The sequence below is a fragment of the Sparassis crispa genome (genome assembly GCF_003851025.1).
Source record: "Sparassis crispa DNA, contig_000009F, whole genome shotgun sequence".
Taxonomy (NCBI): Eukaryota; Fungi; Basidiomycota; class Agaricomycetes; order Polyporales; family Sparassidaceae; genus Sparassis; species Sparassis crispa.
The window spans coordinates 1,647,705-1,675,144 of record NW_020939756.1 but is presented as its reverse complement, the minus strand read 5'-3'; the positions used below and the strand labels follow the sequence as shown (position 1 = coordinate 1,675,144).

The following is a 27,440-nucleotide window of genomic DNA, read 5'->3' as shown; positions in this document are numbered from 1 at the left end:
CGGCTGATCCCGATCGGAAGTACCCGATTCAGGACAAACAGTAATTAATTGGGTCACAGTCACAGCAAGATCTGGGCACACCCCAGTGACCCACGTCTCCTGGAAGCTCAGCTACTGTATCAACTTTGACAATAACTCATTTTTGCCTCAAGGTATCATCTGCGTTCTATCCAATTTTAGAGATGGGAATACATCCTAGATTATTTTGTTTCCGGCTCTACGAGATGCGTCAGGACGTCAGGGTCACCGATGTTGCCACAATTCAGCCACTCCAATTTGTTGGCTCTACCAAAAATTCAAACTGGCTCCGACGCGAAATATAGACGACATCTAAAATATCAAAGCGGAGAATAAGGTTCCGCAGCCTGATTCATTATGGGGGAAGGCGTAGTTGAGCTAAGGACGGTCCCCGATTCAGATCTTGCGTTGGGTCACAACATATGCCATTGAGCGCCCGTGGAATATTTCGATCTTCTCTCTCTCCGTCATGAGCTTTCCGTCAGCTCTGGCGAGCACATCTCGCTGCCTAAAAAGAACAGCGCTTTCACAACGTGCGACGCCTGTAACGCAACCGCAAACTCGGGGCATTTCTTCCTCGCCGTACGGGCGTACACACGTCTGGAAACACCGCCAACGCAAGCTCCCTAACCCATTCGTGCCGCAGTTCCCCCAGCGTGTCGTACGCGCGGACGGCTCGACATTCATCCACTACACGACCTCGCCGCGCTCGGTGTTTCGCCTCACGCGCGACACGACGAACAACCCGCTTTGGAACGCCGCGCGCTGGACGAACGAGGGCGAGGAGGAGGACCTTGTCACGGGCCGTCTTGGGCGGTTCAATAGGCGGTTTGATGGGATGGGTGGGCATGCCTCGGACGTGGATTGGATGTCGGAGAGCGAGGGGAGCGGTGAGGCGAAGGAGATAGCGAAGGAGGCCGCTCGGGACATCGCCGAGCAGTCGAAGGGCGCGAAGGGGCGCAAGCGGTGAGGTTGAGCACAGTGCGGTATATGGAGCGCGCAGGGCAGGTAGCTGTGAGTGCGGGAGTCATCTACAACGTGCGGGTCTACTAATACTATCGCTGCACGGTAATTGCTAGTTTGACGCTGACAGCCAAAACTACTTAGACATGACATATCTGGAAAGTTTTGTTCGTGTGTGCACGACGGCTATTATATTCAGTGGAAATCCTACGAATATTTGTAGAGCACCCGTCATTTACCATGTCTCGGTTCAAGACTTATATTGTAACGACCTACAGTCTTGTAATGCAGTGAAAACGGCAGACATGCGCGTCCAAGTAGTTCCGTCCATCAGTGCACTATGTGGGCCTCTTTGGCTCGTCCGCCTTTTTATCTGCCACTCCTGGCTCCTTCTCGGTGGTTTGCGCGGTCTTGGTCGTCGCAGCGTGTGTCTTCTGCTCGACCGCTTTGACGGCAGCGGCGGCGGTCTCCTTGACGGCCTCCACCGCCGCCTCAGTCTTCTCCTCGACAATGTGTGCCGCCTCCTTAGTGCGCTCCTCCACCGCGATCGCGACGCCCCGGCTCCAGCCCATCGTCTCCTTCAGCTTCAAGCCGGTCGCGACCTCCGCGCGCTCGAGGGCCGTGCCGACGCCGTTAGTGATCCCCTCCCGGGCGCCGCGCCCCGCATCCTTGAGGCGCTCCCAGGTCATCGCGGTGTGCTGGTTCGCGATCTCGTGTTTCTCGGCGAGGGTGGGGAAATACCTGTCCTCGAGCTCGCCGCAGTACGCGGAGATGTTGTGCGCAGTCTTGGGCAGGAAGTGGTTGAGGGAGAGGACGAGTAGCGTGGGCGGGAGCAGCCCGCGGGTGAAGAGCCCGCGGTTGCGCGCGAAGATGGAGCCGGTCAGGGTCGCGACCCCGACGTAGAGTATGCCTGGCGTGACTGGCTCGTCCGGCGCGACGAGCGACTTTACCCGCTCTGCAACATCAGATTAAAACCAAGGCAGGGCACTCGTCAGCGCTGAAAGAAATAATTTGGATGCGAGATGGCGCACTTTCGACGGCTTCTTCCACACCGATCCATCGGGAAACGACCCCTTGTACACGGGCGTGTGCCTCGAGGTAGCGAGTGGTGACTGCACGGCGAGCGTTGCCTATCTGTCTCTCCAGTTTTGATGGTGTATCAACAAGGACAATCTCTGGGGTCGGGGCAGAATATATCGGAAGCTTCGGATGTAACAGCTGGTGAGTGTATGCGCTTACGCTGAGGACGTTCGGCGTACCTTGTCGCTTTGCACTGCGACCACGGCAGCGGCAGCTGCGACGGTACTCCGGCGCTGTATTAAATGTTAGAGCGTGAAACGAATCGTATTGGGAGAACATACCGCCAAGGTACGCAACATGTTCTACAGTATTGTGTGCGGAGAACGGCGTCGGCGTATGCCGCGTCGTTTCCTGCGAACACGTGCACATCGAATCGATAATTCCACCGGAGAAAAGAACGAGTGTAACAAATAGATAAATTTACTAGAAATACAGTAATATCACTAGCTACATTTTGGTTTGAAAAAAATGAAAAGAGACCAGCTCTAAAAAAGGGTGGCGTGCATCTCCACACGAAATATATCAGCTTGGACAGGGTCCAGAGCAACAAGGTACAGCTCGGGAGGTGATTCGTCCCGCACCACCTTGTGCTATAAAACGAACGATTAAGACAAAAATGTGAGTGTTCAAAGAAGGACGATCAACGTACCAAAACGAAATCACCGACAAGCTTCGACACCTGGTTGGCGAGCTGTTCTCGCGTGACCGGCAAACCTTTAACAATCAGGTTTACGGCTTTTTCAACCTGAGTTCCGTCGAACCACTGCAGTCGCAATCAATGCCTGTCAGGACGTTTCGAGATCGGATAGCAATAGGGAACATACTGTCAAGACTACACGGATGGAAGATAGCCCTGTCTTTTCGAAGACTCGGTCGTGAGCGCCCTGCATCCGCGCAAAGAGTCCCGGCTGGCCTATGGGGATGCCGGAGACATCACCAATGCCGAAGAGCACAGGCGGTACAGACTCCCTGGGTGTATCCCTGGTTGTCCACCTTGCTGCGGGAACAGGCATTGGGACCTCGAACCGCGTACGCCCGAATGTGGGAGGGAATTTTGGCGGAGACAAATTCGCCTCATCGAAAGGCGTCCCTCCCGGCGACTCGTAGCCTAAACCTGAACCGATGGCTGTATACTGTGAAGATGAGCCGGAAGGAAATTGAATACTGGTGCCAGCACCAGAAGAGTGTTGCACGTTCATAAGAAACGGAATAAATCAGATACGGGAAAAAAGAGCGAGGTTCGCTGCACTGCAGCGAAGACCATGAAGTGAAACTTTTCGAATTTGCCGTCCATCTTGCACCATGGCGTTATATACTGTCTGCAGACAAAGGATGGAGATTTTGGCCAGGGCATGGGCAGCAAGGTGATCGGAACATCCGCGTACATCGAAGCCATTGAAGTTGTGGTCCTGCGTCGACAATGGAGACGTCCTTCATCGCCTCCACACGTGGGGAGCCCAGTGGCAAAATGTGGTCGGGACCAAGAATGAGATTGCGCTCATTGGAGCATAGATGGAATCGATATGCAGCAGCCACTCGAAGTGCACGAGGAGCGCAGCAGCTAGCAACAACGCAAGGAGACATGCATACGCACTGGTTCAGCAGAGCAAAAGAGGACACAATGGAAGAAAGAGAGTACAGCCATTGGAATCATTATGCACTTTTTCGTTATCCTTTCTTCTTCCTCCCAGTTAGCAACACGCGCTGGGTGGCGGTCAGTTCGGCTGTCCGGCGAGAAAGATACTTTGTGCAGAATGTAAGCCTGCAGATAAAGGTAGACACGCATCGGTCAGGACTGCCGTGACAATCTTGAACCAAGTACACGCCGGAAGCTCGTGGTGATAGACAAACCCGGATAGCAGCAGAAGAGCACAGAACAGAAAGTATCGAGCGGTCCCGCCTAGATTTACCGGCCGTTCAAAGAGCAAGAGTTCGACAAAAAAATTTACTGCAGTTTGAACGGGAATGCTGCCCAGAAGAACGTACGAAGAAGACAATCCGCAGAGTTCATTCATGACACCGGCCGAGTATTGCAGTGGAAGTGCAGCAGACTCTGCGCCAGCCCTGTCAACAGTTCCAAAGTTTCTTAACGATGAACTCCACAGGGAAGATAGTGGGAAGTTGGAACAAGACACAGGACAAGATCGTGGACGCTGCAGAATTTACATCAGGATTCAGAGTATAGCCGATCCGAGTGTGACTCAGTCGCGTCACGTGCAACGTGACGACCGTGACAGCGCGCCTTACATTCAAGTTCATCCTCCACCGCGACATTCAAAACTAGAACCGTTTATCTTGCATGTACAAGGGTTGCCGCTCTTCCGCACTGTTTTGAGACTCGGGAATACTGTATATTCCTGTTTGTCCAAAGTGGTACACTCAGGAGACTGTGAGGTGAATCAAGCGACGTTGAGTGTCTGCGCAGTGTCATCTCAGGTGTGCAGATGTTTTTGCGAACGTTTTAATTACAGCACTAGAACAGAGTAAAATACTTCCGCAGGATAGAACTGCTAGTGCTTTCCGGGATTGACTGCCGACTATTCTTCATGACATCTCCAACAACCGCCATCTCACACGATGGTTCACTTCAAACCATAAAGGCACTCGATTCCAGCTCTGTTCACCGTATCTCATCTGGACAAGTCGTAGTAGACCTGCAAACTGCTGTCAAGGAGCTTCTCGAGAATAGTCTCGACGCGGGTGCTACAAACGTTGGTGAGTGTGGACCATTTCGTTGGCACAGCTGCCCATACAATGCATCTAGAGGTACGCTTCAAAGACCACGGTCTGAGCACCTTTGAGGTGGTCGACAACGGGAGCGGAATCGCTCCTCAGGATTATGATGCCATCGGTACGTTCTACTTTGGCCGAGTGCTCATGCCCAACTGAATCGCTCCAGCTCTCAAACACCACACGTCAAAGCTCTCTGCTTTTTCTGACCTTACTTCGCTGAGTACCTTTGGATTTCGGGGCGAAGCTCTTTCGTCTTTGTGCGCCCTCGCGGATAGCGTCACCGTCACGACAGCAACTGCGTCGGAGACTCCTATGGGCACCGTAATCGAGTTTGATCGCACTGGACACGTTGTGAGCCGTGACTCAAAGGTCGCTAGGCAGGTATTGTCCGGACCGAGAGCGACGTCGTAGCTCCATGCTGATGATGTCCCATTGTAGCGCGGCACCACTGTTGCTGTTGCAGGTTTGTTCAAGCCTTTACCGGTTCGTCGAAAAGAGCTCGAACGAAATGCGAAACGGGAGTTCGGCAAAGCGCTGGCGCTCCTTTCCGCGTATGCACTCGTCCCATGTGCGCAGGAGAACAGAGGTGTGCGTTTAACCGTGACGCATCAACCCATTGGCGGGTGCGCTTCCTTATCTTGTGCGCGTGTTGTGCGGGTTCAAATGTACAACGTTGACTTGCAGGAAGAAGAGTGTACAGCTGCGCACTGAAGGCTCAGCCTCAACGCGCTCGTCCGTTTCGGCACTGTGGGGTCCGAAGGCGCTGGAGCACCTTGTTGACCTCGACCTACACTTTTCGGTGGAGATAGAGAAGGCTGTACTGAGGCGGCAAGGAATCATAGACAAAGATGGGTCAGTAAGCCTCGGTCATGTACTCATGGCTTCAACCACTTACCCGATTATTGTCTGAAAATAGACATAGCAACGAGGTACACGTGCGAGGCCTGGTCTCCAGATTCGCAGTAGGATGCGGACGCGCATCTACAGATCGGCAGTTCTTCTTCATTAATGGACGCCCGTGCAATCCATCCAAGGTCAGTCAGGACTCCCGAGATTTGCGCACCTGACATACTCATCTTTTAATTCTGCAGGTCCAGAAAGCGTTTAACGAGGTGTATCGTACATTCAACGCGAATCAAGTCCCATTCGTCGTGGCTGATTTTATCCTCCCGACTGGTACGTTTCTAGCTCATTAGTACGTTGGACACATCATGATACCGTAGCTTATTACCGCAGATTCGTGCGACGTGAATGTCAGCCCGGACAAACGCACTATTTTATTGCACAGCGAGAACAGCTTGGTGCAGGCGCTGAAGGTGTGTGTTGATCGTGTTTTAACGCCATACTTTTGCTTATTTATCTATCCTCCCAGAGTGCTCTGGAAGAGACGTTTGCGTCATCTCGTGCAACGTATGACGTCAATAGCTCGCATGCTGCAACTAAGCAAGGGACACAGGCGAAATTGCGGGAGAAAACCACCAACCCGAAATGCTCACAGATACCTCTGTTCCTAGATGACGACGAGGATGTTGGAGGCGAAGGTTCACCGCAACGGCGAGAAGCATTCGAGGAACAGCCTGTTCTTTCTAACGCAAATGATTTTGTTGAAAACGAGGCCTTTGGCGAACCGCGACTTCTTATGCCCTCCGCTTCTCCGCTTCCTGAAATTGATGCCTCACCGGAGTCTGGTGCAAGTTCAGCCTCCGAGGTTGTCATTAACTCTCCACCATACCATGCGCCGTCGCACTCGCCGACTCGTCTGAGTTGGGTTGCCTCCGCAGATACTTCATTACAGAACAGTCCAGAAGTTCCGTCGCTCGTTTCCAGGGATGATACGACCTTGGAAAGTGACCACGATGAATTGAACATGCATTCCGATGTCGCTGAAGAAGTACAACTAGTCCGCTCACCCACTGTCACCCAGATACAGATGGACCCGCGAGATATAGAGATTAACCGCCCACCCACGGTTACCCAACTGCGAGGCATCGTCGACCGTTTCAGTTCCACGTCTGGAGGTGAAGCCCCCACAAATACAGATATTGCCAAAAATTTGAGCGAAAAGGCTCCTAAAGCCGGTCCGTCTCGTGCCCCGCCCTCCGTGTGTAGTGCTGGACAGAAAAGACCCCTGGCGTCGCATGTAGACAGCAACAGCAGCACTGCTCGCACCGTGCAGATGGTGCTCAGCACGTCTGGGACTGCTTGGGACCTACATGCAGGAAATCGTGATTCAGAGCCGGAAAACAAGCGGCGTAGAGTCGATAATGGGAACCACACGAGAGACTCGAGAGAGGCTCGGCAGGACTTGAGGGCGCACTTGAGGGGATTTGCCCGGACGGGGAGTCAGGTTGTGGACGTGGATATGGAGGACGAGGAGCAAGTCTTGCCTCAGGACGAAGCCGTCGCCGAAACTTCCAACGATGCAGAGGATGCAGTGATGGTGATCGAGGAGTCCGACGTTGGCCAAGATGTCCCTAACGTGAATGATTCAACATCAGAAGTCGCCAAGACGTCGTATACGGACTTTTCAGACAGGAACGTCATTCCCGTGGATGATTCGTCGAGTTTCTCAGTCAGGCAGATTACTGTGGACAGTGACATCACGACGTCTTCGACCTCATCGGCACTACCGTTATCACAGGAATCGCGTCCTGAGGTCGTCCGTACGACAGATAGCGAGGACGTCTCCCTTAGCATCTCCTTGTCTCATATAACCGATTCCTGGCAGCGTCTTCAGGAGCGTCTCACTGCTGGGGGCACTCCGACAAGGGAGCCCAAGTTGGTGCTGGATGCCGAGGCTGGTGTTGTGACGGAGGATGACATCAAGGCAGTGGAGACGCTATCTCGAGTCATCGATAAGGCGGACTTCGGTGTGATGGAGGTCGTTGGCCAATTCAATCTTGGCTTTATTATCGCGCGCAGGCGTAAAGAAGCTGCTGAGGGTGTGCCCGCGATGGATGACCTGTTCATTGTGGACCAGCATGCGGCCGACGAGAAGTACAACTTTGAGACGCTGCAGCAAACCACGAAGATTGACTCACAGAAGCTTTTTCGGTGTGTATTTGGTTTGTTCCTTTCTTTCTGATCCACTAATGCTCAATAATCTGCAGACCCCTCCCACTGGAGCTCACTGCAGCTGACGAGATGTTAGCAACAGAGCGGGTGGATATGCTCCATCAAAATGGTTTTGAGATCGACATAGCGGACGATCCTTTGGGTGGTTCTGCACGCCTGCGTCTGGTTGCACAGCCTATCAGCAAGAGCACCGTGTTCGACGTCAAAGGTCTGTTCGTATATCTCCTTCGTTTACTTACCGCTTCTGATCTTCCTCTGACCAGATCTTGAAGAGCTTCTACATCTGATGCATAACGCGCCCGACGGGCAGATCGTGCGCTGCTCCAAAGTCCGTGCCATGTTCGCAATGCGCGCGTGCCGAAAGAGCGTCATGGTCGGTATGCCGCTTACACGATCACAGATGGTCTCCGTACGTCGAGCATCTCCCGATTTACATCTTCTCATTTGAGATTATTCTATTCTCCTGCAGGTCGTGCGCCATATGGGGACGATGGACCAGCCGTGGCATTGTCCGCACGGCCGTCCGACGATGCGTCACCTTTCGGATATTACGGGGGAAGTAGGACGGCAATGGTCGAAATCCGACCTTCAGGCGCGTCCGCCACCTATGAGGCCGGTTGACTGGTCTTTGTTTGGGAAGGGCTAGTAACTGTTCCCTGAACTGGGGATATGGGCAGACCGTGACGTGTGGTATGGCGATCTTATCTGTATCTACTTTATCTAGCACGTACGCCACAGGTCACATATCATATGATTATGTGTCACGCGGTAGCTTGGCACCCTGCCAGCAACCGATCTCGTTCAATTGATCTGCTATGGACCTTCATGCGACAGATTTTCCTCATTATTCTCACCTGACGGACGTCCCTGTGTCACCTTCCAGAGAATTACAAGCTGATTCGGACTAAGTTGCACGGCGCAAGAGAATCTTATGCCATTGGGCTCCATCGACTCGCATTGCATGGCAAAACGTATTTTCAACTGTCAGTAAGTTCCATAAAGGAAAAAGCTCATAACATACCTTCGATACTGAGATTCAATGTGGTAGATTTATGCTGGCTTATCTTCAGGATGAATATGCATCATTCTCGAGGCACCTCTTGACCCCATCATACCGCGCTTGCAACCTGAAGCTGCCTCTCTCACTATTCTACTGTTGTAGCACCGGATTGGAGCCTGGGTAAATGAGATCGCTTATGGCCACTAGTGACGACTTCAAAGTAGTCGGGAACATGAAAACAAGTTAAGGAAGGAAAGTAGTTTCACTTTTGGCCTCTGATATCGATATTATAAATCTGATTGACATTGAATCTAAACAGGCACTGAGATACCACGTATTGCCGTTTGCCAAATGCGGGCGTCCTCCGCCAGAATTGTCTCCCCACCATTTCCATCCCGACCAATGGGCAGATAAACCAGAGCTTGGGCAAAGAAATTCGAGTTTATCCCACGACGATCGAGGTATATTCAATACCAAACTTCCGTGGGAGACATGGGGCTTTGTACTTAGGGGCGATGTTCCAGAATACTGGCCGGGCTAATGTTCCTCCTCATCAAGATGTAGCACTATATCCTAGACAATGCAAGGCGAGTTTGTGGCAGCATTACGGAACTCACAGAGATCTTGATGTGCTTTGACGGTCGATCCCGAGCTTATCTGCGGGATCGTCGAGATCCCTCGAAAAGTCGAGCGATCTTTGAACAGGTGCCTCTCTTAATGTTGATGCGACATGCGTCCTCCCGCCCCACGTTTGAAGCTTTAAGAAGTGTCTGGCATTCTTTGGTATCCCCCATAGGCTACTGAGCATCAGGCATATCCGTTGTCCGCATTTGTCACTCAGTACGTATTTCATACTGAGCAGTTGCCGACTCTAGTGACTGAAATACTATAGTGACTTGTGGCCACGGCAACTTGAACACAGGACAAGCGGAGGTGTCTGGTATCTCGGGGACTGCCGTGCCGACACCCTAAGATTGAGATCGGATCAAAGGCTTCTGTTGGAAAAGCACGAACGGCAGCGAACGGCTCGCGATCGGCATGAACACTCATCAACCTGCTACTCTTAACACCCGTCAGATTTATCTTTAAGCGCAGTAACACCAATTCCTCCTGCGGGCAATTTATCTGCCAATGGTATTCCATCACGGCACTGATGGTAGCGGGCCTATGGTGCCATGGTTTAACCTAGCGCGCGAGCTTTCCTGCATATTTACTCCGCCGTCGAGTTCATTGCCTGCATCCCCAACCCAGCCACCGCCGCAACTTGGCTGGTAGACGTCGTTTTCTGCCCTTCCGGTGCAGGTGAACTCTCCAAGTGTCAATTTTTTGGTTAACCACGTCGACTATGGAATCTCGTTCGGACTTCGCTCGCAATGGCGCCCCTGCCCCACCGGAAGGCATCGCGGAAGCCACCATCAAATCCGAGCACGCCAGTGAAAAAGACTGCGACGACAAAAAGGAAGCGGATGAGGAGGAGCCTGTAAAGGGCAAGGACGAAGAGGTACCAACGAGCACTGCGCAGGCCACTGACTTCCCAGAGGGCGGGTGGAGAGGTTGGGGGACTGTCGCCGGAGCGTGAGTAGATGTCTGGACTAAGTTTCCGCCTCTGACACTGGCTGCAGATTTTTGATTCAGTTTTGCGGTTTCGGGTGCGTATCGTCCACTCTGCATCTGATTGTGTCATTGAGTACTGTTCGGCAGATACACCGGTTCATTCGGGGTTTATCAAGGTAGTTACCTTCACGTAGGGCGTTGTTGCAAACACGGATTGAGATTTGTCTTCACAGCCTACTACGTCCAGACATATCTCGCTAACGAGTCGGCTTCCGCAATCTCGTGAGCCATACATATTTCGACTCCTGTGTAGCTTCTTACCCATGCGCAGTTGGATTGGAGGCATGAATGCTTTTCTGGTGATATCGAGTGGATTGGTTACAGGGAGACTCTATGACAAGGGATACTTGTAGGTTCACTGGTTTTCCTGTCGGCGAGATCATTCTGAACGCGTTGTCGTCAGTTATTATCTCCTCATCGGCGGATCAATATTATACTCGTTTTCTCTTTTCATGCTGTCTCTTGCTCAACCAGACCATTATTATCAGGTAATTCGGTGTGAAATCTTCGTAGTGACAGTTGTTTACTTACTGCATTCAATTAACAGGTATTCCTTTGCCAAGGGCTGGGCATGGGCCTTGGTGCGGGGACAGTCTATGTCTCAAGCGTCGCGGTCGTCTCGCACTACTTCGTGAAGTGGCGTGCACTTGCGATGACCATCGTCGCGTCTGGGTCCTCACTGGGCGCTGTTATCCACCCAATAATGCTGAACAATACCCTTAACGGTTGGCTAGGCTTCGGAAACGCGGTCCGCGCAAGCGCAGGCCTTGTCACCGGCCTACTGCTCATAGCGTGCCTGCTGATGCGTCCCCGACTCCCGCCTTCTAAGCATACCATCACGATCGCCCAGGCAGCGAGGAAGTTCTCCCGTGATCCGGCTTATATCTTCGCTACTATTGGGTGCGTTGTCATTTAGTCGTTCTATCTCCCATAGCCGATAGACCAATGTCCACAGCCTCTCATTATTCACGATTGCTTTTTACTACCCTCTGTTCTACATCCAACTGGATGCATCCGTGCACGGTCTCAGCTCGACGTTCTCGTTCTATTCCGTAGGTCTTCTCTTTTTTTTTGTTCCACGATATGTTTGATCTGTCAAATTTCTGGTTAAAAGCTGGTTATTTTGAACAGCGCGAGTTTCGTGGGCCGGCTTGCGCCCGGGTTCCTTGCGCACTCATTCGGCGTTGCGAACATGATTACCATCGCCGTCCTGGGTTGCTCAATACTGTTATTTGTAATGATCGCAGTGAAAAGCGTCGCGAGCGTCGTCGTCGTCGGCATCATCTACGGTTTCTTTGCAGGGAACTGTGCGTACTCCTTAGCGCTATTCGCATTATCTCTCATCGTGGCAACGTGCTGTATTGGCAGATATTACCCTGATGGCGCCTTTAATGGCGGTTTTGAGTGATAACATGTCCGAATTAGGGTGCGTTACAAATAAGGTTGGTCCGTGTGTCAGAGTTAACGAATCGCAGTGTCCGTATGGGTCTTGCGTTCGCCTTCTCTGGTATGTGTCGCCTCCCTGATTGAAAGGAACTGTTCAACACTGATTTATGTTTTCTCGCAGGCATTGGAGGTTTGGTCGGTCAGTGCCGACCTGAAGAATACGTAGTTTTCGCATTGATTGACGTTATCCACCGTAGGAGGGGCTATTTCGGGCGCACTGCTCACCAGCAAGTACATATGGTGGAGGCCCGCGGTCTTCAGTGGAGTACGTCTTGTTTCTTCTCTTGTTTTCCAATATCAGACTCAGTTCAGTCGAAATTGCGCTTCTTTGATGCATCAGGCCCTTGGGATGTTTGCCACCGCCAGTTTTGCTGCAATGACGTTCTGCCTCGCTCGTAAGGCGAGAACTGCCAAGAGGAGACCAGAGGCCGAGCCTTAAAATCGGTCATTCCTTGCAGCAGCGATAAGTTGAGGCAGATAATTATGGGAAGCGCGTAGCCCGGCTATGCTGCGCTAGAAGTGCGTTTCATTGGGTTGCGTCCTGCGTTGATTACCGCACTCATACATGCAGCCCACACCCGTGGCTTGATGGTTCAGCATGGAGGGGTTGAACCACGAAACCCGTTCCTTTACGCCATCACGTAAGATATGCCTCATTCATACACGACTACTACCACGTGGCTGGTTTTGTCCATTCTCCTACTCGCACCTCGACGATCTGAAGAATCGGTTCCTGCATGGTTTTAGCTACGGCGAATACCATAATTTCTGCAGGAACCGATTTTTTTCAATTGATATTGTTGTCGAAGAGAATGCAAATCAGTTGCCACGTGGAGTGGTCGCGTAGGCATATCTTAGTATGCGCGAGGCTATAGTACCCCGTATAGAATTAGCGATTCCTTGTCGCATGTGAAGTTGTGTCCTCATACTTCGTGATTCCTCTCCTCTACCTTACTTATGTCCCTGTACTTCATCACCAACTGACTCGTGCAGTGGTGAATCCTCTACCAGCCCTAGCGCCATTGTTGGCCGAGGATGCGCGTGAATTCTGACCACTTTACATCGTGCAGTGCCCAACCTTCTGTGAAAAGAGAAGTAGAAGGTACCGACGACTATCGCGAATTGTAGTGGAATGATTCTATGGCCAACGCGGCTGGTGCCCACCGAGTCACCTAACGTGCGCCAGCCATGCCCGTTTCGGTACCACCCACATCACTCCTCGCACCCACGGTGTCAGTACTTCCTTGCTGCATATCATCTCCTTCAATATTCTTTGTACCCTAGGTCTATGTGACATTTGGGAGGCAGCCACCACAGTTGCACATGTCCTTTCAGAAGCGCTACCAGGCAGCAACCCATGTAATCGATTCTCCTGTTTCCCCCGAGAACGACATCTAGTCTCTCGAAACGCATCATCGGTATGCGTAGACTTCAACTTCTTCAATGGTACGGATCGTCCGCAATGATTGGTGTATGCCTGAGACTTTACATAGTCCTGCAGGCATCGGCGGACTGCTCGGTAAGTACTGGTCTTCAAGGCTGTGTAATGGCGGACCCAACTGAGTGCTATGTGTTTAGGAGCGGGTTTTACAACTGATGCATCGCTAGCCAGTGACTGTCCGGTAGGAACTTGCATTCTTCTGTGGTTCATTGTACCGTCTAGAAAATCGTGTTTACCCCATCCGTCACCACTCGCCTTTGCTGCGATACAATATCCAATACGTGTGAATGTGCTGCTGTGCAGCGAAGTTGGACCGTGTTAGGGGCTCATTCGGTATTTATCTTCTCACCACTGTCGAAGATGACCGTGCAATCAGGGTCGATGCTGCCTCGCCTTGCTAAGCAAGTAACGAAGTCATCTTCGGCCAGTCTCTTTGTGATTCGGCTTGGAGAGGTCGGGCCATGGTGCTTGGGAATCCACAGACTTGCACGCATCATGACTCGGTATACATGGTACCCTACACGGCATGAATATTGGTATGGAAGAACCTGTCATTGACACGTTGTTTATCACTTATGCATTGGTGTGTGTGTTACTAGGACTGAGCAGTTTTGCTCTTGCTTCAAGTTTCGGACGTCAAGGCGACCCGCGTGATCAACTCCGAAGCGAGCACGGTGGTTGTAGACTCTCACCTCGGCATAGACAGGATCTGCCGTAAAGCCAACATCCATGGTCCATATTTCCCTTGTGGGCATTACGTCCGCCTGCCACAACGGCAGCGCAGGCGTTCTTCGTCAAGTACACTGCCTTTGGCTGCAAATGCAAGTGATGCGTGCGTAACCTTTTACCACTCCATCTTATATAGGTGAACGAACGCCGCGATCTGCCTCTTGCAAAAACCCACCGCGGACCCAAAGGCCCGTCGCACTGGATGTATTGTTGTATAAAATGAACGCCTATGCATTACTGCACTTCCTAAGCTTGCAGATATAAATCCTCGGCCAGTGATCCACAAGAACAGCTCCCGTGATGATGTTCAACACCAGACCTAATGCACTCTCTGCCACCGTTTCCTGCGCCATCGCACTCTCTGGGATCGCCTGTGTCAAAGCCCTGACGTTGCCCACTTCCTCAGTCATAACTATTCACCCTTCTTTCGACCCTTACTCGTGAGTTCTCCTATCTGCAGACGTTCGCTCGTCCGCTAACAGACACGTTATTTGCTTGCCATCTACAGTAGTGAGGTCCCGTCAAGCTCCCCTACTCAACCTTCCTTTTCTGACAGCGGGTTCTCCCCGTACTCGTACGGTTACCTCTACTGATAATGTCCACCAATCTATTAATCACTACCTATAGGACTGTCATCTTGTTGAGCTCTCCAGTACAGACTTCACCATCTGAGACGTCCTTCTCCCTCGTCTCCACTACGCCGTCGTTCTCCATCCATTCTACTACGCCGTCGTCCTTCATCCGTTCTACCTCGCCGTCGCTCTGCCCCTTCTCGTGCGTTTTCTGCTTCACTGCCTGCATGCTTACCAATCCCATCATTCATATTTACAGGAGTGAGGTACCGTCTAGCTCCGTCGCTCGGCCTTCCTTCTCAGCCTCAGAGAGCGAGTTTCCCCCGTCTTCGTATGTATCTGCCACTACTGATGCCCGCCCGCCTATTGATTATCAACTGTAGGAGCGTGATTCTGCCGACCTCTCCTGTTCAGACTTCTCCCTCTGAGACGTCGCTCTCCGTTGTCACCACTTACCCATCGTTCTCCTCCGCTATCACCACTTTCCCGTCGTCCTCCTTCATTGTCACTATTTCCCCGTCGTTCTCTGTCTTCTCCACCTCGCCGTCCTTCATCCAATTCTCGTACGTACACCTCAGCTGTAGATTCAGAATTATCTGTTGAGACCTCATTTCACCCGAATTTACAGGAGTGAGGTACCATCCAGCTCCCTCGCTCAGCCTTCCTTCTCAGAGTGTGGCGTGTTCTCTTCAAGCTCTGCGGTCCAAAACCCGTCGTCCAGTCTGTTCTCGTACGTCTCCACTTTTGGTCTGTGCCTCGTTAACGATCATCAACTGTAGGAGCGTGGCATCGTCGAGCTCTGCCGCCGAAACTCCGTCGTCCAGTGTGTCCTCGTAGGACCCTTACAGTTTCATCCGTGAATGCCTGAAGAATTAATCGTTGTTACCGCACTGTCTAGGTCCGTGAGAGAGTATTCGACACAACGCTCTTCGGAAGCCCCGAGCGCGACCCCCGGCATTGCTTGAACAGCGACGTTAGACAGAACAACGCTGACCCTGGCTGCGTTACTTCGGAGGTGTAAGGATATTAGAGAAATAGAGGAGTCGAGGCGTCAGAGTTAGCCGAGGCGTTGAATATGCGGTCAACCGCGTTGAAGTTTTTTCGTCTTTACTTTACTCGCTGGAAAATTGCCTTCCGAATATACTCGGTTCGGTGCACTTCCCGCGACTCAAGGACCACCAACAGGCCGCAAAAGCCTTATAAGAGCTTTGGGTCGCCCTCGGTGCGGGCGCGGGCGCCATAGTGCTTGCGCTGTGAACGGCTTGCGCGAGAAATGATTGAAAGGCGGACAACAGACTTATTATCTTGAATTTGGTTGGGCTTTCGTGTTACTCAGCAGCTGGACAAGGTGTTTTTCGATTCGCATATGTGTTGTGTCTCTGTGCTCGTGTACTGGTTCCTTTTGGTGTGCGGTGCACGAATTTGATTTCAGTAATTTGTAGCAACACTGCATTATTCTCCTACAGGTAGTCGGGCATATAGTGGATTTGTCGTTACTTTTGTCTGTGTGGCGCATCGCACCTTTTTGGAGCTCGAGGCAATGCATTGTTCACAATTCAGACATGTGTGGCTTCGCTCGGAGCAACACAAAGAGGAACTGGTTACAATGTCGGTGGAGCAAACAATCCAAGTTGATCGACGATGCATCTATGTACTACATATGAGATTCTATCAAACAGATGGATGAACTACAACTAACGTGACTTCAAGTGTCGAAGCAAAGATGGTATATATGAACAACGCCTTACGACTGGGGCAGTGCATCTAACTTATTCTGCACATCTTGCATGTCTAGCTGCCACTGCGCCCACACATGCGGTTCCTCTTCGAAGAGTTTGTGGCAGTCATGACAGCGTATGTAGTATGCTGATGTGCTTTCACCATATCCAAGAAGCACGCTGCAAATAGTCATCATGACGTCTGTTCCCGCAACCTACGTAGTCAGAGGACTCACAATTCCGGCAATGTGGCCCCGACTGCATCGATCTCACCGTCAGGCAAACAGTCTTCGCAAAATGCCTGCGGGCATGTCTGGCATCTGCACAGAAGCCACATTAAGGCACATGTAATCCACCGTATAACGAGACCCTACCTGAAAAGCATTCCACCAGCATCGGCTGTCGATCGACCGCATTGTGTGCAGCTATGCTGGCTGCATGCAATGGTCATCGAGCGATGTAGGGCCTCTTTTGACAGCCCGTGACATGAAGCATGGAAAACTGTCTCGACATTATGTGCCATCCTCAGCTTGCAAAGTAGTGACGTACCTCTCGGACAGCTATTGCAGAGCACAAGCTCCCCGCCATCGCGACAGTAGATGCACCAGTCCTCGCTGTCGAACTTCTTTCTCTGTCTCTTGGCCACTGGCTTCGCTATGGCAGACACCTGAAGGACATGGTGAGTACTACACCCTTCATGACAAGGGATTCAACTCACGACCTCGGGGCCCATATGCGCTGCTATCATCTCCATGCCATCCACCAGCACGATGCGGTCAGATCTGCTCCGCTTCTGGAGTTCCTTCCACTCCCGCGCGATGTCCTTGTTTTGTCTGGGCTGCGTGACGAGCTTTCCCTCGAACAGCCTGCTCTGTACTTGCGCGATGCCACTCAGTAGCCTGCGCTCCTCCTCCTCAGCATCCTTGACCAACTTCTGATCGACCGTCTCGCCCTCGAGCTTCTTGACCTTCGCGGCGCGCAAGTCGTCACGCTCACGTGATGCATCCAGAATCTCCTGGATAGGCGCCTCAAGGAATCGCGGGAGGTCCATGGCATCATTGTTCTGAGAGAGTGCGCTACTGCCTTTCTTCAGGATCTGCAACAGCTCGCTGGTCTTGAGCGCCGAGTTCTGCTCGTCGGAAGACGAGCCATCTGCTGCCATCACCTTCAGCGACAGGAACAGTTTGCGGCGGATTCGATCTAACATCTGGTCTTCGACACTGCCTCGACAGATGAGACGATATACCTGCGCGTCTCAGAATCAGCCAGCAGCCCTCGAAGTTTCTCACATTACATTTATACCTTGACGGTCTTTGTCTGACCAATCCGATGCGCACGAGCAATGGCTTGCAGATCATTCTGTATATCAACGGTCAGCAAGGGCGCTACTGTGGTGCATGAACAGTGTACCTGAGGATTCCAGTCGCAATCGACCATGATCACCGTGCTCGCCTTCGTGAGGTTGATACCTGGAATAGAGATGAGCAGACGCCAAACTCCAGGTCATGACTACGTACCAAGGCCACCAGCTTTTGTGGATATTAGGAATACTTGATACGCTATGGCGGCATTATTTGATTGGAATAATACCGATGGACTCGAGGTAACTCACGAGATTTCTCCTGTTGGAACTAGAGCCTGGATGAGTATCTTCCGCACCAAAGGGAACACTCTGGCCATCAGAAACTCACCAACTTGATATCGAGGGCCCGGCGTGGTCGTGTAGTGGAGCCATCCAAGCGAGCGTAGGGTATAGATCTCAGGGCCATGAAGTCTTCCAGTAGATCCAACATACTGAGAGAACAACATCAATTATTATTTGATCACAGTAGAATATCATACTCACTTTGTCCATTGCTATGTCGATCACATCGGTTATCAGGGACTCGAGATGACAACAGACACGCGACGGAGCTTACAGAGAATATCAACACACGCTCGCCTTTGGGCAAAGTATCCGCAAGGATTTTGTCGATCACCGTCAGCTTGGAAGACGACGCAACGAGGTGCTCGCCGATGACGAATGGGTCCGGCTCTGCATCAGGGAGTAGATAGGGATGATCGCACACTTTGCGAAGCTGCATCAACAGATTCATCAATTTCTTCCACTCTGCGGATGGCTCCGTCAGCAAACTGTGTAGGCCACAACATCGCGCACGACAAAAACGGTTGGTCATATACACGTACGATTCTGCTCGCCGGTTTTGTTGTGCGTGATCTGTGCCGCGAGGTGCGCCTGCACTTCCTTGCGGCCCTCGTTCTCCTTCGCATCCTCCAGTTTCGTGGTGAAGATAGAATCGAGCTCGACACTGTCCATACGTGTGAGGAGCCTATACGTCCAAAATCGCTGCGCTTCTGTCATCGGCACGAACACAGTGAGTTCGTCGCATGGCGGTACGCTGAGCTCCACGGCGGCCTTCGTGCGGCGGAGCATGACGGTGGTCAGGAGACCCTCCGCCGCTTTGAGGAAAGGCAGGGAGTAGAGGCCTCGGGAGAGATCGAACGAATCTTTGAAGAGGCGCTCCGAGGCGTCCGTGAACACGGTTGGATAAAGCCAGTGCAGGATGCACCAAAGTTCGACCAAGTTATTTTGCACGGGTGTGCCCGTCAAGATCAGACGATAGATTGCGCCGATGCGCTGCAACTTCCCGGCGACTTGCGTGTCCGCGTTTTTGATCTTGTGGCCCTCATCGAGCACACAGTACGTCCACCTTCGCGACTTGAACCAGGAGTCCTGGGAACAAGGTTAGAAGAAACTCGCGGAGTAGATGTAGAGCGTACCTCCGCAACGTATGACTCGTACGTCGTAACGCAAATGTCGAACTTAATGTTACCTGCGCGAACTCCCTCTTTAAGGCGGCTACGCTCAGATTGCTGCCCGTGAAACCGCAAGGCGCGTAAGGACGGGACCCAACGCGCTGCTTCTGCTAACCAGGATGGAAGCACTGAGAGAGGGCACACCACCAAATGTGGGTCCATGGTTCCTGCACCAGTGTCAGATAGAATCGATCGTCAGCATTTCTTGTATGCTAACCTCTCGCATTTTCTTTGATATAGGCAAAGAGGGAAAGAGTCTGCGGAACGTTAGCACAGACAAACGGGTGCAGTAAGTTTACTCACCTGGAGTGTCTTTCCTAAACCCATCCTGTACGAATGCTCAGTACTCGCAGTGGAGATCTGCGTGAATCACAGAACTTACTCGTCACCAAGGATGCAATTCATTCCTGAGATATATGTGAGAAATGGATCGGATGGCACAGAGAACAACACTGAGGCTACCGTTTTCAAACATCCAAGCCAGAAAAGACAGGCCGTGTAACTGCATAAAGTGAGTCATCGTTCAGAGACATAATTTTTGGCCCACCTGATAGTCCTTCATTTGGCCTCCTTTGACGAGCTTCGGCTGTTCGGTAATCTCATGAAGAGGTACATGACCTGTTTTATCTCTTGATGCCTCCACCTCTTTCCGCAAGTTATCGAAAAATGTACTTTTGGGCAGCAGCGGAATGAAGAGATCCCGATAGCGATGAAGCCAGCGTCTTCTGGCTGTTTCTGCAGACACTTTTGCAGCATTTACTGTAATCGTAAGCTGGATCGCGTTTACTATCCAGTCATACACAACATCGGCACACACTCACCACTTTCCTGTCTTCCAACTTCGACCGCTTCCCTTTTGCGTTTACATTTTCGTTTTCGAGTCCAGAAACAGACCAAGTCCTTTTGCGCTTCTGTTTTTCAGGTTTTAAGGTGGATGGCGTGCTCACGACGCGTGGTCTGAGCGCGCGATTCTCGGAAGAGGACGAGTCAGAGTAGAACGTGGCGGACGCCACGGATGAGTTCAGAGTCGCGCTTGTCGGTGTCAAGAGATCGAGCTCATCATCATCGATGACGGTAAGATCGACGAAGTCTGCCATAGCGTTGTAGTAGGTCTGCGGAGAAAGTGAACAGCTTGCACCGCTCTGGCCACTACTCGTGGCCGTTCAGGGCAGGGCGTTACGCGACACGGTCAGGTGACACGCGGCGAGAATGTAGCTTATATTACTTATTACAGACAGATATTCTAGTAAAACTTTCCACGTTATTGACATTCTAAACGAGTCGCGATGCATAATATTCAACACATTAAGAATGAGAATCAAAGAAATCTCGCTCTCCTAGCAAGCAGGTGGAAGTCAACTCACAAGCGGCCTCTCTTCCTCCTCGCCCTCCTCATCCATCGCATCTCCGTCTAGCAGACGATTCCCCTCGTGGTTGTCTGTCTTCGAAGTGCGAAAAACCAGATCTCCGTCGTTGATGTACGCCTGCGTCACCGCGAGATATACGCTCTGCTTGTCATCCTCTCCTAGCGGCACGCTGGCGTCAACTCGGAAGTCGCTCCAGACATAGATGAACCGCGCAAGTGCAACACCCGCTACAGCCGTTCCCAAAGCGACGTCCCATAAGGCGAGCGCGATGATGCATGCGAGGAAGATGAAGACGTGGTGGGTTGCACAGTCCGTCCAGTGGGCGAAGCGCTGCAGTCCCTTTGGAGAGGCTATGTACCCGGGAGTGAATGCAACCAGCTCGAGATGTTGCGGAGAAAGGAGGACCGTGCCACCAACCGCAGCGCACCATGGCAGAAATAAGGTGATTCGCAGGATCGTGCTGGTGGCCGTGTGGAGACTTGGCAATTTCCAGTAAGAATCGTGCGCAGTGTCTGAAGACAGAAGCTCCTCAAAAAAGTTGAAAAGCTCGTCGGGATCGACGTGACTGTAGTTGCCCAGAGTCTCCGGGTGATAATCGCTGGATGAGTGCGTCTGCACGATGCTCTTGTCCAGAGTTCAGAATAAGTCACACTAAAGTTACTTCGGAACGAACCTCATCACCGTCTTCCCTTCCTGCTCCTATACGACTGACAATCTCTTGGGAAGAAGAAATCGACAGACGTGCCTCGCTTTGCTATACATAGACTGTTTAATATTCAATTTTATTGAGGTAACATAGGGCTTACCGTCACTCTTTCCGCCTTCCAGCCTCCAGGAAAATCTGGACCAAGAGAGGACGAGGACAATGAGGCATTCAGAGTCTCAGAAGACTGAGAAAACGCGCTTAAGCACATCGTGCATTTTCGGAATATTGAAGTATGCAAGCGAACCTTCCGGAACGCCTTGCGCACACTCAGTGCCCTACCTGCCAGCTTCTTTGCCTGTGAGACGACGCGGGACAAAGGCTTCGCCTTGATCTTCGAATCGCGGAGCTGTTCTAGTTGTACTTGCAAGGATTTGTCCTGAGCAACAATGAACCTATCATCCGTGAACGGGATCTTCGATGCGATCAAGATATCGTCCCCGGAATGCAAGTAAGTTTCCCCTGGAGTACAGAGACCAGACGGAAGGGGCGACGGGTCTGCTGAGTCTCCCGTACCGCTTTCCGACAACGTCGGCTGTCCAGAGGGGACGTGGTTAGGTGTAGGTATTAGCTGCGAGAGCGAAGAGTAACTTACCAAATTCGAGATAGTTGGGACAGAAAGAAAAGACATGAACGTGTATTCAAAGTTGGATGGAATATGATCAGTGTGGGAGGGAGGTCGAGTTATGGTACAAGCGCTATCTGCTGCTTGGAAGAAGCGCACAAGTTCGAATTACAACGGTTTCGCCAGCCTCTTGATCGGCGCGCATACATTTGGCGACCTGGTTCAATTTACAATGCAATGGATACGAATATGCTCCAGGCCAGAGGCGACTAGTGATACAAATGGAATAACACTATGAATAACTTACAGAACTAGATCATATGGACAACCATCGACGGTACAAGTTTTGGGCCAGAGCTGTCGCACCCGTGGTTACGAAAATCAGAGACAGGTTGTACGCAGCCTCTCGGGCGAGCCCGAAGTCCTGGAGAAGAAGATGGGGAGGCCAACAACAAGGCAAGGCATACATTACATACCTGATCGTTGATTTTTAGCCTCTCCTCTGCGATCTCCAAAACTCGTTCGTAATGGCGAACAGCGAGAGAATGCAGTCCTGTGCGGATGATGACGTCATTTCATGGCACATAATACCTAGCTGCTGGAACGCCCGTCCGAAATTAAATTCCACCTCGTCCATTCCGACGGCATCACATCCACGCAGTGTACGATAGCGAGTAAGGAATGCCATCCCCTATTGAACCCGTCGCTGAATTAGCGAACAGCTAGCAAGTGTGGTAATCCAACCTGTGCGATCAGATGATGACGGTTGTCCGACTGACGCTGCATTGCACGCCCCAGCGAAGCGATAGCCGCGCAAAGACAAATCATAGGATCATCAGGGCAGTAGTCATAGGCATGCAACAGATAAACTAGCGGGTTTCAAATCAGCCACGCCGAAATATTCAAACTAGATATAACACGCACAGAGAGCACTTCGGTAGCTCTTTGACAGATCTGCCCGTAAATCGCAACACCGATAGGATTGTCTTTCGTTGGCATACGCCGGCTCTTCTCCGAGTCTGCAGGAGAATTCTCACCAGGAATGTCATCTTCGTCGTCGACGTCATCTGCGTCTACTTTCGAGGAAGCACTGCCCAGACCATATCGATGCAGAGTATTGTTCCATTTGAGCACATCCTTGTTCTTCACTGCTGCATCTGCGAGCTTGAGTTCGCGCTGCAAATGTTTGGTCAAGGTCGATGCCAGAAAGGCATCTGTCGCATGCAAACCGCCGCCTAGCGAAGCGACTAGTATACGAAGAGCTTCATTATTGAACTGGTGTCCGTTGATGAGCTTCCGTGCTTGCTCGACCACGGTCATGTGTTTATCAGCACGGAGGGCGCAAGCTGAATTATAACTTGTTCAGGCAAAGCAGGCCGGGTCCGCATTGGAAAACTCACTTATCAGCGCAAGTCGTATCGTGTCCTGAGAAGCGCTACTTTGATACGCGTTCGAATAAGTGATATGGCGCAGAACTTCAATTGCTTGGTCGTATTGATTTCGTTTCGTGAGCAAGAATGCATACTGAACATGGTTGACGCAATCAGAAGGCGACGGAGACGCTGTAGGTGATAATACTCAACGTGCATGAACAACCGAAGCCAGTCGTCAAATGATACCGTGCGGAAGGTGTCGACACCTTCCGCCCTAGATTTTCGCGTAATAGAATCCCGCCCTGCTCAACAAATTGCAGTGAAAGGCTCGATCGCATAGCGTAGAGCTTACCGAGCTCGAGCTGCAGGCGAGACGCCATACTCTCTTCGCTCGCTTCCGCCGTCTGCTTTCTGGAGCTTCTAGGGAACATCCCCCTGAATCCTGAATGCTAGATCACACAAGGGAATAAGCACGATCTCCGCAGAAGGACATGCTAGACCAACCCTGGTAGTGAGAAATAAGTTCCTTGTTTCCCTAAACGACTCGACCAGCTTTTCCGCCTCGACCAACCACTCTCGCTCTGCCGCCTCCTCGCCTGCGAGCATGCCTGCCCAGAGCTCTTTAATCCTGTGGAATCCCTGCACGACTTCACGCTCCTTCACCGCCTCAAGCTCTCGCAGCTGCGCTGGAGTGAGTTTGTTCGCGGCTTTAGCGGATGCACTCTTCCCTTTGGCCCGGGCTTTCTCTTCGAAAAGTGAAGTAGAAGCATCGTCTGTTTCACCGCCCTCTGTGACTTCTTGACGCGGCCGCTTTTTCCGGGAATCAATGACTGGCAGAGGTCGTCAACTTCTTCGCTAAGGCCTCGGCAAGAAGTTACGCTCACCCTGTAGCACTAAGTCGAGAGCTTTTCGCGGCTCGTTGAGAATCTCATAGATTTCGGCAAGCTTCATCTTGGCTTCGTTGTGTGTCGGATCTGCGGTAATGACTGTGAAAGTTCCAGTATGAAGATGAGCATTTTCTTGAGAACATTAAAACCCACTATGCTCGTATACTTCGGCGGCTTCCTTGATATCGCCCATCATACGTCGGCACGCCGCAGCTTGGAGAAGTACGTAGAGACTGCTCGTCTGTTGTTCCATCCAGTGCACATAAGCAGGACATTCGCATCGCACCACCGACTAAAGATCACGAAGAATCAACCACTTACCCCCGCATCTCTCCCAAGGGTCTCATAAATGTGACCTGCCTCGACATATAGCCCACGCTCAAAACATGCATCCGCGATTTCGGCGAACAGCGGGGCGTACTCAGCGACGTCTTGCGATAGTACAATGTTGGCATGCATCCGAGAATTAAGATGAAGACGTGAACACTCTCCGTGGCAGAAAGATGATCTGACCTTTCCTTCATCCACTTCGCCCATCTTGATCCTCGCGATAGCCAACCTGTGCCGCGCATTGACGTCCAGTGGGTACATCCCCGGCTGAAGTTCGCCTTCTGCGCCCCTCATGCCCTCCGTTGTATCGTACTCGCGATCATCATCGCAAACGTCCCAAAATTTCTGCTGCCCCCTTCCCTGCAGCCAGCGGCACCCATTCCTGATAGTCTCCACGGCTTTCTCATACTCCCCAAGCGTGTTGTACAAGTCGGCGAGGACAAGCAGATACATCAGGCCAAATCCACCGCCAGGAACCTCTCGCTGCTGCTCGGCGTCATATCCGACACCCGCCGGAACTGTAACCTGATAATGTGCGAAGGCATCCCCAAAGAGAGATGCGCACAGGGCGAGGTCGGACAGCTCGATCAGGATGGGACGGAGCTCGTCCAGGACAATGAGATGGTGCGGTAAGCGTTTCAATATCGCAAGAAGCGTTTGGCGTGCCTGACTCAAACTTGAACCAGGATTTGGCTACTTCGCATGGCGACAGCCCTACCGTTTTGAGTTCTCCAATATCTTTTGCAAGTGTCGCCCGATCCCATAGCGCGTTGACGTTGCTTGGATCGAGGCTGTACACCTTTCCGAAGCAATACAGCGCCTGTTGGTTGTATCCAAGGGCCCTGAGCGAAGACAACAGACATGCGTTTTCAGCGACACATGAACGGCGCACAGAAATACGAACATCGATTGCCTCACTAGTCGATCCCACTCCTCCGCATCGTGGGTCAGGTGCGCCGCCATAATGCGCAGTTGCAACGCCTTCTGCGGCTCATTCAAGTCTTCATAACACTGCGCAAGGACGGACCATGCAGATGAGGCGCGGGGCTCGATGCGGATGACCTCCTGCATTACGCGCATGGTCTCGGGGATATTGTTATCCACGTATGCGTGATTCCCCTGTCCGACGAGGAGGCGGACTTCTTGAGACAGCACTGGTCCCGGATGTCTCCCGTGCTTTTATAAGGATCAGTACGGGACGCTCTTCCAAAACACCAGTAAGTATGGAACGTCCAGCGAAGTCAGGCGTGCTACTGTGGCAGAAAGGACAACCAATGTGTTCGCCAATCCCAGAAGACGATGGCCACCGCTCACTGGTGAATATACTAATTGCACTCCACACAGTAGTCCAGCCCACTCGCCAGAGAGTCCTATGGCTACAGAATAACACTCGCCCTTTTCTTGGTACGACCTACGCCAGATGCCGCACGCAAGTCGTTGAGAAATTCGGCCTCTTTTTCCTCGATATTCAATTCCCAATCTTTGCCGAGCATACCGGAACTGGACCCATCCCGAGTCTCGCGAATATTTTGGACAAGACGGCTGGAAAAACAGGTTAATACAATTGCTCAACTCTGAATTATGGGAAACACACACTCGAAATCTCCTTCTATACGCACTTCTGCAAAAGAATCGCCCATTGAGAGCGTTCCGGCCCTTCCACTCGTCGCTTCATCTTCCTCAGACTCAGACTCCTCTTCCTCTGACCCGTCATCTTCGGCTTCGTACTCGTCGTCGCTACTTTCTGCGAACTCTGGATCTTCCGAACCATCTGCGTCATCGTCGTCTATGTTTCACACTCTAGCTGTCGAATCATATCTAGAAAAGCCAAATGCGAAAAGGCAGACCTATCACGAAGCTTGAGCAGGACGGTTGCATGTTGAATCAACTTCACAGCGTGTATACGAGGTGTCTCAGGTCTGATTGAAAATACTAGCACAAAAGGCTTCAGGTGTTACGGAATCGATAGGGAACGGTGAACACACCCTATACTGGCAACTGGAATCACGCCCGACCCGTTCGTTTGAGCTCTATGCTCCGGTTTCGATAGGATTTAGGAGACGACTGGATATACTCAACAACTTTCCAAACACTCAAAGTACGGTGGCTGAATCTGGTTGCGGCTTTCCGGAAATGGGTCTTGAAGATTGCACTACGACTGCACAACTTCTGATCAATGTGACGTTGTTGATTGATAATAAGACGGTCGAACAGGGTTCTCTTCACGGCCAAGTAAGTGTTCAGTACATCGTGTAAACAGACCAACGATGTGGGCACGTTTTGTGCAATTGATCGCTGAGTCAGCGTCGGTTCCGCCCTTGATCTTCGTCGCGACTCACAGATGGCGAGCTCGTCGCTCGAAAGTCCCTCGCAAGGTACATATATAGTACTCATTCATGCGATTAACATCGACGCGATGTCTAAAGTCTGAATTTAACGGGTCCTCAACTCTTACTGTTTCCAATGGTGACGTCGGACCCATGTAGTACCTACCGTCGTACTGACATGACAGCCTTACTGACTTGGCCTCTCATTAAGCCATGAGGCTTTGAAGTCCGCGACACGAAGCTCGAATGACGACTAAGAGTATGTTGGTTCCTTCGCACGCAATTGCTTCGAGTCTCTTGCGTTGACAAATTAATTTAACGAAGCGCTTCTCGAGAATTCATGATGCTGGAAGAAGTCATGGTATCGGCCTTACCTGGAGCTGTGTGAAACTTTGGGAACAAATTTCACTAGACGGGAACGTCTTCACCGCAGGACTCACCCTCCAAGCTCGTGCGCACTGCCCTCCTCGAACAGGCAAATATTATCATAAAAACGCTTAGGCTGTTAGGTCAGTCGAATGTACGTGGTTTGTATTTATATCCGATACTGCTGGACCTCATAATTATCACCACGATGTCCTCACCGGAATACGATTATCATGACACAGAAGCGTCAGTGCTTTATCATAGCATCAACCCGCCGCCGAATGTTGGAGTCCGCACACGATGGTATAGGTTGCTC

At 51.6% G+C, this 27,440-nt stretch overlaps 10 protein-coding genes across 10 annotated transcripts; 4 read left to right on the top strand and 6 right to left on the bottom strand.

The window, feature by feature from the left end:
• Nucleotides 1–487: 487 nt before the first annotated feature.
• Nucleotides 488–988, top strand: SCP_1005420 (54S ribosomal protein L36, mitochondrial; the record flags this gene model as incomplete). Its single annotated transcript, XM_027762406.1, has 1 exon — nucleotides 488–988. One exon carries the CDS (start codon nucleotides 488–490, stop codon nucleotides 986–988), a length of 501 nt encoding a protein of 166 aa, XP_027618207.1.
• Nucleotides 989–1,319: 331 nt separating this feature from the next.
• Nucleotides 1,320–2,360, bottom strand: SCP_1005410 (hypothetical protein; the record flags this gene model as incomplete). The annotated part of the gene is made up of 4 exons (XM_027762405.1): nucleotides 1,320–1,936; nucleotides 2,013–2,184; nucleotides 2,241–2,294; nucleotides 2,343–2,360. 4 exons carry the CDS (start codon nucleotides 2,358–2,360, stop codon nucleotides 1,320–1,322), a joined length of 861 nt encoding a protein of 286 aa, XP_027618206.1.
• Nucleotides 2,361–2,546: 186 nt separating this feature from the next.
• On the bottom strand, nucleotides 2,547–3,074 carry SCP_1005400 (hypothetical protein; the record flags this gene model as incomplete). Its single annotated transcript, XM_027762404.1, has 3 exons — nucleotides 2,547–2,651; nucleotides 2,711–2,824; nucleotides 2,886–3,074. The coding sequence occupies 3 exons, from the start codon at nucleotides 3,072–3,074 to the stop codon at nucleotides 2,547–2,549; spliced, it is 408 nt and encodes a 135-aa protein (XP_027618205.1).
• A 1,533-nt stretch (nucleotides 3,075–4,607) lies between these two features.
• Nucleotides 4,608–8,515, top strand: SCP_1005390 (DNA mismatch repair protein; the record flags this gene model as incomplete). Its single annotated transcript, XM_027762403.1, has 12 exons — nucleotides 4,608–4,776; nucleotides 4,826–4,912; nucleotides 4,961–5,175; nucleotides 5,233–5,417; nucleotides 5,479–5,646; nucleotides 5,711–5,828; nucleotides 5,886–5,970; nucleotides 6,031–6,110; nucleotides 6,167–7,848; nucleotides 7,905–8,077; nucleotides 8,133–8,278; nucleotides 8,339–8,515. The coding sequence occupies 12 exons, from the start codon at nucleotides 4,608–4,610 to the stop codon at nucleotides 8,513–8,515; spliced, it is 3,285 nt and encodes a 1,094-aa protein (XP_027618204.1).
• A 1,699-nt stretch (nucleotides 8,516–10,214) lies between these two features.
• Nucleotides 10,215–12,368, top strand: SCP_1005380 (Aspyridones efflux protein; the record flags this gene model as incomplete). Its single annotated transcript, XM_027762402.1, has 14 exons — nucleotides 10,215–10,444; nucleotides 10,492–10,518; nucleotides 10,571–10,599; nucleotides 10,657–10,705; nucleotides 10,755–10,832; nucleotides 10,887–10,971; nucleotides 11,031–11,383; nucleotides 11,439–11,535; nucleotides 11,598–11,790; nucleotides 11,852–11,909; nucleotides 11,959–11,990; nucleotides 12,051–12,068; nucleotides 12,127–12,194; nucleotides 12,270–12,368. 14 exons carry the CDS (start codon nucleotides 10,215–10,217, stop codon nucleotides 12,366–12,368), a joined length of 1,416 nt encoding a protein of 471 aa, XP_027618203.1.
• A 2,031-nt stretch (nucleotides 12,369–14,399) lies between these two features.
• Nucleotides 14,400–15,508, top strand: SCP_1005370 (hypothetical protein; the record flags this gene model as incomplete). Its single annotated transcript, XM_027762401.1, has 7 exons — nucleotides 14,400–14,539; nucleotides 14,608–14,673; nucleotides 14,727–14,873; nucleotides 14,931–15,002; nucleotides 15,055–15,234; nucleotides 15,300–15,401; nucleotides 15,451–15,508. The coding sequence occupies 7 exons, from the start codon at nucleotides 14,400–14,402 to the stop codon at nucleotides 15,506–15,508; spliced, it is 765 nt and encodes a 254-aa protein (XP_027618202.1).
• A 907-nt stretch (nucleotides 15,509–16,415) lies between these two features.
• On the bottom strand, nucleotides 16,416–20,303 carry SCP_1005360 (ISWI chromatin-remodeling complex ATPase ISW2; the record flags this gene model as incomplete). Its single annotated transcript, XM_027762400.1, has 20 exons — nucleotides 16,416–16,569; nucleotides 16,626–16,709; nucleotides 16,764–16,890; nucleotides 16,939–17,056; nucleotides 17,108–17,635; nucleotides 17,692–17,748; nucleotides 17,800–17,858; nucleotides 17,907–17,948; nucleotides 18,002–18,020; nucleotides 18,081–18,183; nucleotides 18,236–18,246; nucleotides 18,309–18,499; nucleotides 18,577–19,123; nucleotides 19,171–19,373; nucleotides 19,424–19,463; nucleotides 19,510–19,534; nucleotides 19,589–19,613; nucleotides 19,669–19,708; nucleotides 19,754–19,978; nucleotides 20,028–20,303. 20 exons carry the CDS (start codon nucleotides 20,301–20,303, stop codon nucleotides 16,416–16,418), a joined length of 2,874 nt encoding a protein of 957 aa, XP_027618201.1.
• A 258-nt stretch (nucleotides 20,304–20,561) lies between these two features.
• SCP_1005350 (hypothetical protein) lies at nucleotides 20,562–21,907 on the bottom strand (the record flags this gene model as incomplete). Its single annotated transcript, XM_027762399.1, has 5 exons — nucleotides 20,562–21,197; nucleotides 21,247–21,327; nucleotides 21,380–21,463; nucleotides 21,524–21,811; nucleotides 21,872–21,907. The coding sequence occupies 5 exons, from the start codon at nucleotides 21,905–21,907 to the stop codon at nucleotides 20,562–20,564; spliced, it is 1,125 nt and encodes a 374-aa protein (XP_027618200.1).
• A 424-nt stretch (nucleotides 21,908–22,331) lies between these two features.
• On the bottom strand, nucleotides 22,332–25,511 carry SCP_1005340 (hypothetical protein; the record flags this gene model as incomplete). The annotated part of the gene is made up of 15 exons (XM_027762398.1): nucleotides 22,332–22,532; nucleotides 22,586–22,710; nucleotides 22,766–22,795; nucleotides 22,879–23,187; nucleotides 23,242–23,365; nucleotides 23,425–23,516; nucleotides 23,567–23,663; nucleotides 23,719–24,044; nucleotides 24,099–24,200; nucleotides 24,255–24,342; nucleotides 24,423–24,532; nucleotides 24,615–24,619; nucleotides 24,661–25,097; nucleotides 25,150–25,273; nucleotides 25,336–25,511. The coding sequence occupies 15 exons, from the start codon at nucleotides 25,509–25,511 to the stop codon at nucleotides 22,332–22,334; spliced, it is 2,346 nt and encodes a 781-aa protein (XP_027618199.1).
• A 296-nt stretch (nucleotides 25,512–25,807) lies between these two features.
• SCP_1005330 (hypothetical protein) lies at nucleotides 25,808–26,309 on the bottom strand (the record flags this gene model as incomplete). The annotated part of the gene is made up of 3 exons (XM_027762397.1): nucleotides 25,808–25,973; nucleotides 26,028–26,217; nucleotides 26,279–26,309. 3 exons carry the CDS (start codon nucleotides 26,307–26,309, stop codon nucleotides 25,808–25,810), a joined length of 387 nt encoding a protein of 128 aa, XP_027618198.1.
• Nucleotides 26,310–27,440: the final 1,131 nt, after the last annotated feature.